At 30.6% G+C, this 13,780-nt stretch overlaps 1 protein-coding gene and 1 pseudogene across 6 annotated transcripts in view; one reads left to right on the plus strand and one right to left on the minus strand.

Moving 5' to 3' along the window:
- The window catches only part of LOC145277479 (SNF-related serine/threonine-protein kinase-like), a 307,515-nt gene that overhangs the window by 70,955 nt on the left and 222,780 nt on the right, over nt 1-13,780 (minus strand). For all 6 annotated transcript variants that reach the window (XM_080128848.1, XM_080128846.1, XM_080128847.1 and 3 more), the window contains exons 4-5: nt 11,168-11,377; nt 322-507 (exon numbers count right to left, since the gene is read on the minus strand). In XM_080128848.1, the coding sequence (XP_079984974.1) occupies nt 322-507; nt 11,168-11,377 (396 nt within the window). The remainder of the gene's footprint in view (nt 1-321; nt 508-11,167; nt 11,378-13,780) is intronic.
- LOC145278489 (U2 spliceosomal RNA) lies at nt 4,922-5,057 on the plus strand (annotated as a pseudogene).

Genomic DNA, 13,780 nt, shown 5'->3' on the forward strand with positions numbered 1-13,780 from the left:
TGATCAATGATTCTGATTACACATACAAAAAAGAAAAATCAATATTCATAATTTCTATAAAAGTTTGGTATCAGTTCTTTAGTAGTTGGGTTGGGAAATGGGGTGTGGTTTGGGTTAAAGCTGTAGGTAAAGGAATTGATGAATCCTTTTGAAAATGAAGAAAGTTTGGTCATAGAAAATTAGAACTATAACAAAATTAACAATCTCAGAATAGAAACAAAATCTAGAAATAAAAACAAAAGAAAATGATTATATAATTAAAACAAAAAAAAACATGATTATTAAGAAAGAAAGAAATTTGGGAAGGTGTTCAAAACCTACCGTGGAGACAGAGCGAGGGGTTCTAGATGCGGCTTTCCATCGGCAGAGGCTGAGTTCTTGCGGAAGTGGAAGGCATGGGCTGCAGAACTTGATGAGGATGCTTCGTTTTGATTTGCTTTCAGTCTACGCTCAGCCATAAGATAATAGGTGGCAGCGATGTGGTCATAAGAATCTTTGTCAAGAGACCTAAACATAAAAGGACGATCAGAAAAAGGAAAAAAAAAAGGAAATGTAAAGCTTTGTCATCATCATGACGTCTGTTTTACATGTATCGGACATTTTGTTTTTTGTTGTTTAGAAATTGACTTCCAAACTAATCTATCTAAGGCCAGGTCTTCATCGTTTGTTCTTTCAAATCCATCTGTATTACTTTCTCACACATTTCTATTCCATTGCCAACTGACTTTGCAATCTCAAACCATTCTACAACCACTAAACCAAGAACTCTCATCCATTCTTTTTTTTTTAATTTTTTTAAAATCTCACTTCAAAGAAGACATTGCAACTTGGAACGTAAAGGGTTACTATTTGGCTAACATGGGAACTGTGAGGAGTTGAACAGTGAGATATTTGCTCACATTACATTTAAATCATAGCAGTTTAGTACAGTCAGGGAAACAGGAAACAAGGAAGGAATTCTAGTAATTCGAGAGAAGAAACTATTAGAGTAGAAGGCTTTTCAGTATCTTGGAACCGCTTCAGTGAAGGGATGGGATTTTGCTGCTTATCGGGCTATATGTACATCAACATTGCACAAGTGCAATGAGTTCATCAGAGCACATTCCATTAAAATACTTATAAAACAGGTAGTGACCAAATCAATAAAATCTGTTCTTCACACATATTGTCCAGATTTAAACCAGGTCACTTTACACATCCCTCATGTCATTCCGATATCATTTCTCTCCATGCAACACATATCTTCAACTTTCACTGAACAGATTCAGTTCCATAAGGCATCACACTTCATACAAATATCGAACATAAAAAACAAAACGTTAAAATATATATAACTTAACATTTTTATCACATCATGTTCATTATTTTCTTTTATCTTAACTGATATTTTTCTATGCGTCTGCTGAAGTTTCACCGGGCCTTTTCCAGATGCAGTTTTCATTCGAAGTCATATTCATTGTGGTTAATTATGTGTGTACATTGATGTTTATTACATCATACTTAAATCTGATGAACTACTCTAACATGAGTTTTATAGTGTATTAACCTTCAAATATAGCATATGTCAAATTTTTAGGCCAATTGGATTATTAGTTTACACATAGTTATTTCAGTGAAGATGCTGTTGCAAATTTAAAAATAAATGAATAAAACCGAAAAATCTAAATTTCTCGTGTTGAAGAAGGATTGTTTTTTTCTGATGGGAAAAATACTGTTCAAGCAAAGCAATGGTTGAATAATTGTTATTTGAAATCTGTTCTGTCAGAAAAAAAGATACTGAACACTCAGATCATCCAAATTTTGCAACTGTCCTAGAAATTAAAAAAAAAAAAAAACTGCAAACTCGTTTTAGTTGATCATCAATTGAAGTCACGTGAGATGGCAGAGGAGCTGAAGATATCAGAAAGCAGTGTAAGCATTGTTTTATGGTTTAATTACACAATCGTACGTTGTGCCTCAAGCTGAATTTCATTTTTTTGATCCATACATATCTACATCTTCGTTGGAATATTACTCATCTCAGACTTTGAAGATTTAAAACTTTGTGCTAACCAGCAAAATTATAGCTAGCCTATATAAATATCATTTTGCTAAATGTTTTTTCTTCTGAGGATAAGCATCATTCTTTCAAACTACAGAATAAGGAAATTATTATCTCTATTTTTTATGCCTTTGTTTGAAAAATGAATGTTGTAATATGTAATTTGCAAAATTTTACTTTCTTTCCATCTGCTTATGCTCTATTTCGAATACTGAGCCTTTTTAACTGGATAGGATTTTCCTATGAATGTTACTATTAATATTTATAGATTTAATTTTAAGTTTTTAAATTATGCAAATTATTCAATTTCTTAATTTGTAAACTTTAAATCTTTAGTTACACACACACACGGTCTTATAGACCAAAACGTTGAACATATATATATATAATTACTAGCATTAGTACTCGTCATTGTCTGGATTCAAAAACAGCCTACAGAAAATGGACTCTGATTTATGAAAGTATGATAGGTTATGAAAAGGAATGGTTGTAAAGAGATAGCTTAGAATTTGGGGGTATCAAAACCAAAGCAAAATATGATGAAAGTAAAAATAAAATAGATAAACCCCATAGTTTATTATACCATACCTGTTCACACTGAAACACTTATCACAATATTCTGTGGATCTATATTAAAAAAACCTTGTTAAACTTTGAGATATTTCCAATCTATGGAGGTCATGTGCGAACGAACACCCCCATAATTTTATTATACCATATTTCTTCAAACTGAAACATAATTATCAAAGTATACTTACGCAGATATGAAAAGTCTTTATTAAAGTTTGTGCCTATTTCCATTCTATGGAGGCCAGGCACGAACGCAGACCCCACAATTTTATTATACCATCCCTATTTAAGTTAAAACATACTTATCAAAGTATTATTATGTACATCTATATCAAAAACACTTGTAAACGTTTTTTTTTTAATCTTTAAATTTTTTATTTCCATACTTTGTGGACCAGGTGTGTATGCAGACCCCACGATTTTAATGAATCATCATTATGCCAGATCAAACATACCCATTCCTGTGTCTTGATACATCTTCTATCATTATATGTAATCAGTTTTCTATAATAGTCAACCATATAGGAGCCTATTCGTAACCAGACACACATACACACACAGACGTTTAGCTTTATATATATAACTCATCATGCACATTTCTTCAATCATTTGAAAATCTGACTCAGATATTCGTGTGTTACATAGTGTGGGTGTGTGAGTGGGATCCAGAGCGTTTGAGTTAATTAAGCAGGCTCACATGGTAAGAGTGGAAAGCATGTTAGAGATAGTTAAGTTGGCCATTTGATATCAGGTAGTTTCTGGAGTGATAGAATGATGTAACAATTTTTTTAGCAACTTTAGCAACAAATTGGAGATAAGTCTTCCATTTTACACCTGGAATAAAAGTAAATTAGAGGAGCTTATCACGATAAAGAGAAGAGAGTCATTATAAGATAAGGATCTGAGTGTTGGTAATGAAAAAAGCGAAGCTTAGTTGTTGCAGTGTTAAAAGTAACAAACTACTTCTTTACTCATTGCACCACATGGCCAGACCGGAAGAGAATCAAAAACATCTTTATCACCAATGCTCTTAGAAGTGTGGCTGCAGAATAGACAGGTGTGTCATCTGTATAGATGTCAACAAATAATTCCAAAATATGATTTGGAAAATCCGTAAAGTGAAGATCAAGAACAGAGTGTGATCTAGAATGGATCCTTAAGATATGCAGATATGGACAGAATGTTTGAGACCTGCCTATTAACAAATATTACTATAGACTTATTAGAAAGAAATGATTTGATGGTTGAAAAGACATTAAGTTTGCAAAGTAATTTTTTGTACTAGACCTTATCAAAGGCATTCAATAGATCAAGAAAGGCCCCATCAAGAGATTCACTGATCTGATGTGATATGACAATCAGCACATCAGCAGTTAATCTTTCATAGTGTTTGTCACTAAGTAGATTGCTTTCGCTTAGGTAATTGAGGACTTCTGGATTTATCATGCATTCAAACAACTTATGATGCACAGGTGAGTAAGCAGTCTGTATGGAGATATAGAAGAATTATCAGGTACTGGACAGACAACGCTTTCCAGCAAGATGGAAAGTATATCTATATATAATAAAAAAAAATTTAAATGGCATAATGGAAACATTAGAAGGTATTTGCAGCTTTTTGGATTTTAATCATGTCAAATTGCACTTTATTTCCTTTTGACAAATTCATTGTTGCCATTTCTTCTGACAAGTTAAGGGCATAATAGATTCACTGATTGATATAATAATTAAGTGATTGATTTTGTGCTACGTAATAGATACTGTGAAGAATTGTAAATGTCAACTGAATTAAAAGAGTAAATTATAAGATGGTCAACATCATGAATTTTGGAATATAATTTTTTGTCATTTATTCACTATATATATATATATATATATATATATATATATATAGTAGTAAGTTATGAAAATATATATGGCAATTAAGCCCCACAGAATATTCCATGTTTCATTCTCATAAGAATTCGTTAGACATAAGCACGAGAATGACAGACAGAATATTCTGTGTAGCTTAATTGCCATATATATTTTCATAGCTTACTACCTAGCTCTATCTATGTATTGAGTACTGCTGAAGTAAATACCGAAAAATTTACGCATAAAATTACATTTTTGTATATTAATTTATGTGATTAAATGAAGTCATCATGTATGAACGTTTACAAATATCCCTATTATATCTAAAAGCAATTTTTAGTCGCGTGCAAGCGACTCTATAAGTCACTCCGTCTGTCCGTAACACTTTTGTGCTTGGCCTTTTTGGTTAAGATCAAAGGTCTGTTGTTAATAGATGCTGTTCTTAACCTTTTAAGCTTTTCTTGGCCTTTTGGCCAAGATCAAAGTATAGTATTTGTTCTTACTACATGCTGTACTTATGTATGTAACTTTGTGATATAAAGTGGGGATCACTTTTCTGTATTAAATTAATGTAAAATGATCACCCGTTTTACAACCAGTCAGTCTCAAAGCCATTCAAGTCATTCTCTAGATCATTCAAGTTGTTTTTGAAGGATTCCAGTTATTTTTTAAGCATTCAAGTCATTCTTAAGGTCAGTCAATTTATCCAGTTCATTTAAGTTATTCTAAGCCATTTACTTTTTATTTAAGTAATTTTAGCCCATTTTACGGTCATTTTAGTTTATCTTTAAGAATTTCATGTCAATCCTACATTCACGCATTCATTCATTACACGAGAGCATGCGACTAATGGCTATCGGCCTTGTTTAATGGAAAAAATTGTGTGAAAATGAAATGAAACAAACAAAAATTCATAGAACAATTTTTTTTTTAATATGTCATGACATAGACAACAGGCAATGATGGCTTGGGTAAGTTAATATGCATGATCGAGATTTAATCATATGGAAATCTTTCAAGGTTTGCACTTTATTGGTCATTCCATAAAAATGGTCTAATGTTAGGCACTTGGCATGATTTCAGAATATTTCAGAGAGCAAATTTGTATCAAATGCAGTGAACCAAAACTATAATAATACGTTATTAAAGGTTAGCGTTATTATTTGGACATACAATATTTCTAACTGAAATGGCAACAATAATAATCAAGACATTTTGAGAAGTTGCTACAATTTATGGCTCATCTATTCAGAAAAGTGCATGTACAGTTGCACCCTCTCCTCATTTACATAAATAGATCTTATTCACAGCTCGCTTATTTCAATTGTAAAGTAGACTCATGCGTCATTATTAGTAGACAGGACATTCACATATGACAAAACCTTTGACTAATTCAACAAAATGAAAATTTTCAATGCATGAACTTTCTATTCACAACTTATAAATACACTGATCATTCTTCTCACTGCGGTTGTTCGCACATGCATACATGCACTAGCTGTACTGATCCAATGTTGCCCGGTAGAATTTTACTTACAAATTCTTTTTAAAAGTATTCTTTTATTCGAAACAAAGGCTGATTAGTTGTTTTTGTTTTATGGCATATCAATCATTTTGGGGTCATTTAATGTTGAATCCAATAATTTTGGAAAAAGTTTTTGTGTTTCAACTTCTTTATATTTTCAAATATTCATGGTGTTTGGTTTGTAGACTTTACAGAATATGACTGAATTTTGCAAACGGAAAGGAAAAAACAATAACATCAATGTTCGGTGTATTTTGTTCAGGAAGCCAGTATCTTCAGACAGCCTTGTCTAGTAGCACCAGATTCCCTGACAGGTATTACCACTCTGAGCCAGAGTGGGCCTCACAATCTCCACATTCCTCACAATCTCCATATGGGGCCTCATCACTGAATGTCAATAAAGTTATATTCAGAGCACCGAACAAAGGGAAGTAACTGCTAACGAATACAGAATTACATTTTTTATTTTAATGTTGCTTGTATGAAAATAATTTCAACCCAATTGAAGTATTTTCTAGAAATAATTAAATCGAATTACAAACAACATGCTACAATGATCAACTAATAGAACTGACAAACCAAAATCAAATTAATTTTGTAAGAAAAAAGCTAGTAATGAGAAAAATCGCATCCAACATAGGTACGAATATCTTGTTTACGGCAATCAATTTTTAAAAATCAAATAAAATTTACATAAATGATGAATTAAATTGCACCTTTTCTTGTCAAAGCAAGAAACTAAAACAATAAATTAAATATTTTAAATTAGCAACCGAATATTTCCTGATGATAGTGAAGATGGAAAATACTTGAGATGAACCTAACAATAACCTCGAATCCTTAGTACATGATTTTGTTATAAAATAATATACACGTACAAATACTCCCAGGCAATGTTGGGTTAGGACAGCTAGAAATATATAAAGTTTTGTTTTTTTTTACATCTACAATAGTGTCCGATATTTTTATTAACAACAACTTAATATACAATTCTTATTTGTTTAGGTAGGGCACAAAATGTTCTACACTGAAAAACAAACAAAAAAAAAAAACACTTTACAATTTTTATATATTTAATTTATTTTATACACCTTTAAAGAAGGCAGGAGTCTTTTTTGCTTCCTATCTGATAAATACTCTCACTTCACTCATATACACCGATTACAGGATTTCATATGACCATTTCAGATATTCACTGAAAAATTCCTTTAAAATCAAATGAATCACTACACAGATTTCAGATGAAAATATTTTCAACACATTTAATTATTTTTATTTTGTTAAATTAACTTTCTACACCTGGATACTACTTTTAAAAAAGTTTTATTAACTTAAATCATTATACTTTGAGAAAAAATATTTTTGTTTATTCAAAACATTTTAATTTGAGTAAAAAAAGAAGATACAAAAATGAAGGCAATAAATCACTATGCTTAATTGTCAAACAGGAAATACAATGATTTGAATTTCTTTTGCTCTAGATTTCAAATTACTTCCATAATATTCTTCATTTTATTTTATTTACAGTTTCTACACTAGTTCAATACAAAAAACAGAAATTAATGGGTTTATAGCATGTATATTTCATTTATTATTTTGTAGTTTAATAATAGTGAAAAAAAATTACTTGCAACTATGCAGTTGCTATGACTATACATGTTTAACCATTACTAATTAGCAGTGCAGGCACAATTAATTAGAATCTGAAAAATCAGAACTTTTTGGGTATCAGAAAAATTTGTGTCAATTTTCCGATGTCAAAATGAGTCTTTCAATTGACTTTAAGACTTAATTTCCATTTTTAATGATAAAATAATAATTATGTATTTTTAACTATCAGTAAAACTTAAATCTACAGTTCTCTCCTACCCACAAGTGCATTGTCACATTTCTGAAAAATATATGCACATATTACACAGGTGTTTATGGTAATCCCCCCCCGCCTCCCGAAAAAATTATAGTTAAATATTGAAATATATTTTTTAAAAATCGGAATCGGTAATTGTATCAGAATCTGGAAAAATATTGGAATCGTTCCATCATGAATTAGTACAATATTGATGACTGTAAAATAAAACATTCACTTTTTTTATTATTAAATAGTATAATTTGAAAATTTTCTATCCAAAATTAACAATTATTTCCAGTCACTCATTTAGTAATGCATATTTTACAAGATCCAATAATAATAATTGCATTCATTTATGTACACATATACACTATTACACCTGCTATGAACAACTATTTTTTTTTTTTCAAATATAGTCATAAAATTGTAGCATTATGCCTCGTTCTTTCACTGATCGAAAATTGTGAAAATAGTTTGAAAACGCCTCCTTCTCCAGCAAAAATTATGAGTTGAAACAAAGATTTTTTATAGCGTACATATTTTTGTTAACATTCTCTTGCTTTATATACAGTCAGTTCCCTACTGGAGAGAAAAAAGGGTATCCCTGAGTGGCTTCCGGGCCTTGATAAGTGGTGATCACTGTGTGTAAAAAAAAAAAAAAAAAATGTCAGCTCACCTCGATCTTAAATTTGGTTTTGTTGTTCCTTCCTCTTCAGATCCTTTTTTGATTGATGACTGTAGTTTGGGATCCAACAACTCAAATGAAAAACAATGTTTATCTTTCAATTTTCCTCCTTACTTGAAATCATCCAAACAATCAGAGGCACATTCCAAATGCAACCTCTTCCCATACACTGCTGATGACTTACATTACATTACTATCTAGATTATAATTCCTATGCACTAACCTACTTCTGCAATCATACCAGGTGATCTCATTATAAGAAGACTGCAAGAACCTGTAGCATAATGGATAAAGTAATTGATAAAATTCAGTTGTAAAGTTGTGTTCTTCTTGAGGTGTAAGGTTCAATCCTTAGTTCAGGCAATACTCAAAATATAATTATGAATTACTTAGGACTTCTATCCAATCATGGCAAATTGAATAAGAGCATGCTACCCCTGTTGATTAAATAAAGGGTTCCATTCAAAATTCCATACAGAGTTTAGAGTTCAACAAGATACACCTGGAGGTTACATCAACTGAATCATTGTGCAAACACCACTCAAGATGAGAATCAAAATAAACAATCCTCATCTTCAAAATTCAGAAACAAAATACATTTATTTTTAGCTTCATAAACTCCTTAAACTGGACTAATTTATTAGGATCAGTTGAGTTTATTAAGCCACCTTGTTTATTATAAAGCCTTGAGTCAGACTTGATGAAGCGAGATTGAAAGTTTTTTTACTGGATATTAAATATTATCATACTGTTAATTGTTGAAATAATGCCGAGAGTTGGATTGCAAATAAGTCAAAGAGCAGACTCGTTAAGTTCACCTATATGACTCAGCTTACCATCGGCTTATGTCTGCAAGAGAAAATGACAGGAGGTGGATACCTTTGACTGATGAGTGTTTTCACTTTCATTTATTTATCGGGAGAAAACGCTTCATTCGCATGTTATGCTGTTATATGAAAGTTGTACTAATGTTATGGAGTCCGTCACATGAATAGCGCGATTACTGAGGGCTGGAATTGAGTGCAGGGTTCAAGGGGTAACCAGTGACATAGGTCAAACCCATTGACAACACTTACACCTGCATGCAGCAGACACGAGACAGGTCAGGGAGTGTATTTTGAGTGCAAGTTGGTCAAGGGGAGTTACTGCCCCACACACATACCTTAAAATAAATAGGGATGCATATGGGCTTTTTTAGTTCAGTTTTAGTCTAGAGTTAAGGAGAGAATTTTGATTCAAAATCAGAAAGAAGAAAAACAAATAAGATCTAAATCGATTCAGCGATGTGAGGCTGCCCTGTCAATGATGGGATCCAAATAAAGATTTCTTTAAATTAAAAAAGGGTATGCGTCTCGAGATCATCTTATGTGAGACACACACACGAGAATATACATACACATCATCTCATCTCTTAAGAAATAAATTATCTATATATATAAAAGCGAAAATGTATGTATGTTTGTGTGTCTGCTAAAAACTTTCGACAGACACAACAAAAACTCACAAACTCGGTATCATATTGAAGCTACATCCTTCGCTCAAAAAATATCAAAAAATTGGCCAAAAACTTTCATTTTTTCACCACAAAATTGACAATTTTCGAAAGGTGTGTGTGTGTGTGGGGGGGGTAAACAAAAAACGGCCCTCTCGACCTGTTCTACGCATGCGTCAGATGACGTCATGACCTGATTTACTTTAAATAGTTGAAAAACTGAACAAATTTCATGTACGTCGCGTTAGGTCAGCTGATTAATGCGTTGGTTCATTATCCAAACGTTTTGGGTTTGAATCGTGGTGTGAGATGTCTTTGTTTTTTACGATTTTTTAAATTTAAATATTGAACCAGTATTATTTAAGCTATTTTTCACGTAATGTTCGTTTTCTGTTTTTTTTTGTTTTGTTTTTTTTTACTTCGCTTATCCACCCCCGACCACACCCAAAAACACCTGAGTACCCACCGATTTTTGTAAATTTTAATATCGAAACAGGCTTATTTAAGCCATTTTTCACGTGTTCGTTTTTCTGTTTTCATCATTCGTTTGCCTTACATTAGTTTTTTTGTGTTTTTTTTCCCCCGCTTAAGTGTTAACGTTGTTTTCTTTTTTTACTTCGCTTATAACAAACAAACCTGGTCATTGACGTCGTCGTCATAACGCTCGACGACTTCCGGGCGCGCACCTGTCAATTTCGTTCTTACTTAAATAAATTCAAACATCTTTCACTGACTCATTCTGGCTGGCTGATTTTATTTTCAAACTTCGCCTCAGGGCTTCCGGTTCGATCCTCCAAATTACTCCAAACTAATTTAAATCTTTAAAAATTAAATAAATTTGATTTTTATGACTCAAATTATATATACTCCCCCTCAACATTTTTTTTTTTTTTTTTAGTTTCACTTAAGCTAACAGTCACTCAAGGATAAGTTAATGTGACCAGATTGATATCATTGGCGTGAATATTTTTTGATGAGTTATGTGAACATTTTATTGCAACTTTATCTTATAAAGTGACGAAAGAAAGCAACAAAGAGAGAGAGAGAGAGAAAGGAAGAAAGTGAAAAAGAGAAAGTGAGAAAGTGAAACACGAAAGAGAGGGAAAGAAAGGAAGAGACAGAAAGAGAGAACAAAGTTCGCAACTTACACAGTTATTTCCTCCTTGGTCGCCATTCTTCCTTCAATCATACGATCAACAACATACGTATGATCCTCTGAGGAAACAACGCTCTTGCAAATGAGAGGTAGGTTTGTAGCACTATCTGGAACATCGCCCCATTGCAGCCAATCGTGCTTCATTATTTCTTCTAAGGTTGCACGCTGGTTGGGTTCACGAATCAACATCCGAGAAATCAAACTGGAAAAGAAGAACATGATTACATTAAACATGGATGATAGAAAAGAAAAGAAAAAAGACAATTACATAACATTCAGATATCTTTGCTGTTGTATTATTCTTTCTATAAACTTTAAATGCTTTTTCATACTTTCAAATTTGAACGTTGGCATAAATGAATTAAAATCATAAATTTACATCCAACTAAACTAGCAGGAACTGCGGAAATTCCATGGAAAGAAAAAGAAAAGAAAAACAAGGAAGAGATGAGAGAAGATTAACTAAAATGAACTTTTAATGTTGATATGACGGAACAAATGGGGCAACTTACAGGCGGTCATTTATACATCTATGTATATTTATATATCTATGTATATTTATATATCTATATATATTTATATCTCTATGTATATTTATATCTCTATGTATATTTATATCTCTATGTATATTTATATATCTATGTATATTTATATATCTATGTATATTTATATATCTATGTATATTTATATATCTATGTATATCTATATATCTATGTATATCTATATATCTATGTATATCTATATATCTATGTATATCTATATATCTATGTATATTTATATATCTATGTATATTTATATATCTATGTATATTTATATATCTATGTATATTTATATATCTATGTATATTTATATAGCTATATATATTTATATAGCTATATATATTTATATAGCTATATATATTTATATATCTATATATATTTATATATCTATATATATTTATATATCTATGTATATTTATATATCTATGTATATTTATATATCTATGTATATCTATATATCTATATATATTTATATATATATTATGGCAATAAGGCTGTGAAATGTGCAATTTACTAAGTTGAGACAATGGGTAAGAGGTCACCTAGTAATTTTGTTTTAATCTCAAGAATAGAATATCAAATTGGTTTAAGTATTAAATTTCAGATTTAAATGCAATAAAAATAAATTTAATCTAAATATATAAATTGATGGACAAAATTAAAGTTTTACAGATAAAAAATTTTTTGAGAAATTTTTAAAAAGTAAAATTAACTTAAATATTTGTTTTCATTGACTTTCATTATAAATTCATTTTTCTAGTTCCTGTTAGCTGTGGACAATATTATTAATTAATAATAATATTAAGCCCTACCCAAGTTCCACCATTACTGATCATCATAGTATTGTCTCACCATCTACCTAACATTCATTAACTCTTATCCTCAAGTGGCCTCCAGGTCTTGATAAGCAGTGACAGTCAAGTAACAAAAAAAAAAAAAAAGAAAAAACTTTGTTTACAAATTTGTGGAAAAAATTTAATTTATATTTTAATTTATTAATATCATTTAAGTGAAAAAACAAAAACGAAAATACATGCATCAATTTTATTTTAAAAACAAGTAATTGAATAAAACCGTTTTGTTTTCTTTACACAAAGAATAAAAACGCAGATTGATGTTTTAAACTGATTGTATTTCAAAAACGATAATTTTACGTCAATTAAAACATTTTGGAATCCAATGTTTTAAAGTCAGACCTTAATCATAGAGATGAGAGGGTACACATCAGAACTAAATTATATAACAGATACATGAAAAATTAATTTGTTCTAGAAAAATTATTCTCATTCAAGAGTTGTAGCACTTAGGAAACTTGCTTTATAGAAAAAAGCAAGTAGAAAATAGTAGGAGCAAGAGGGAATTTAATTAAGAACTTTAAAATAATTAATCGGAATTCTAAAAATGAAACGCACATTTTTTTTAATATTTCTCCTCACACTGGAAAGTTACTGGTAAGAAAGAAATTTTTTAATCAAAAAAATCTAATAGAGTAACGTATTTGAAATTGTCTGATCAGTTTGAAAATATCACTGGTTTAAAAGGACATTTTAAAGATTAAACAAAGCACATTCAGGAATAATGAATTTATAAAAGACATTAGTTGTAGAAGCCACTTATCACATGTGTTTATAATCTATCCAATATTTCTACATTGGAGAGGTTTTCATTTACTGAGAAAAATATCTTTTAGCATCGAATTTGGTTTCAAAAATGATGTATATTTTCATTCTATGATGCTTTCCAGTGCAGAAATCATTAATCTATTAACTACACACACATAACCAGGGTTCTCTCTACACAAATTAAAGATATTAATTTATTATGCATAGATTTTACATAACGCGTGTGTGTATAAGAATACAAATTTAATACTAAAAATATTTTACATTAATTTATTGTTCAACAGGATACTCAAATAAGATATATTGAAATTTTGTTACTCCACGGAGCTTCAAAGAAATGCATTCTTATCAGAGAAAAGATATTAGCAAATGAATATTATAGCAAAGCTATGAATTTGCTGGTACTGGCATCAATTGAAACAGCATATCCATATCACAGATTCT

Source organism: Euprymna scolopes, chromosome 6, assembly GCF_053919585.1.
Source record: "Euprymna scolopes isolate OS-2025 chromosome 6, ASM5391958v1, whole genome shotgun sequence".
NCBI classification, from domain to species: domain Eukaryota; kingdom Metazoa; phylum Mollusca; class Cephalopoda; order Sepiida; family Sepiolidae; genus Euprymna; species Euprymna scolopes.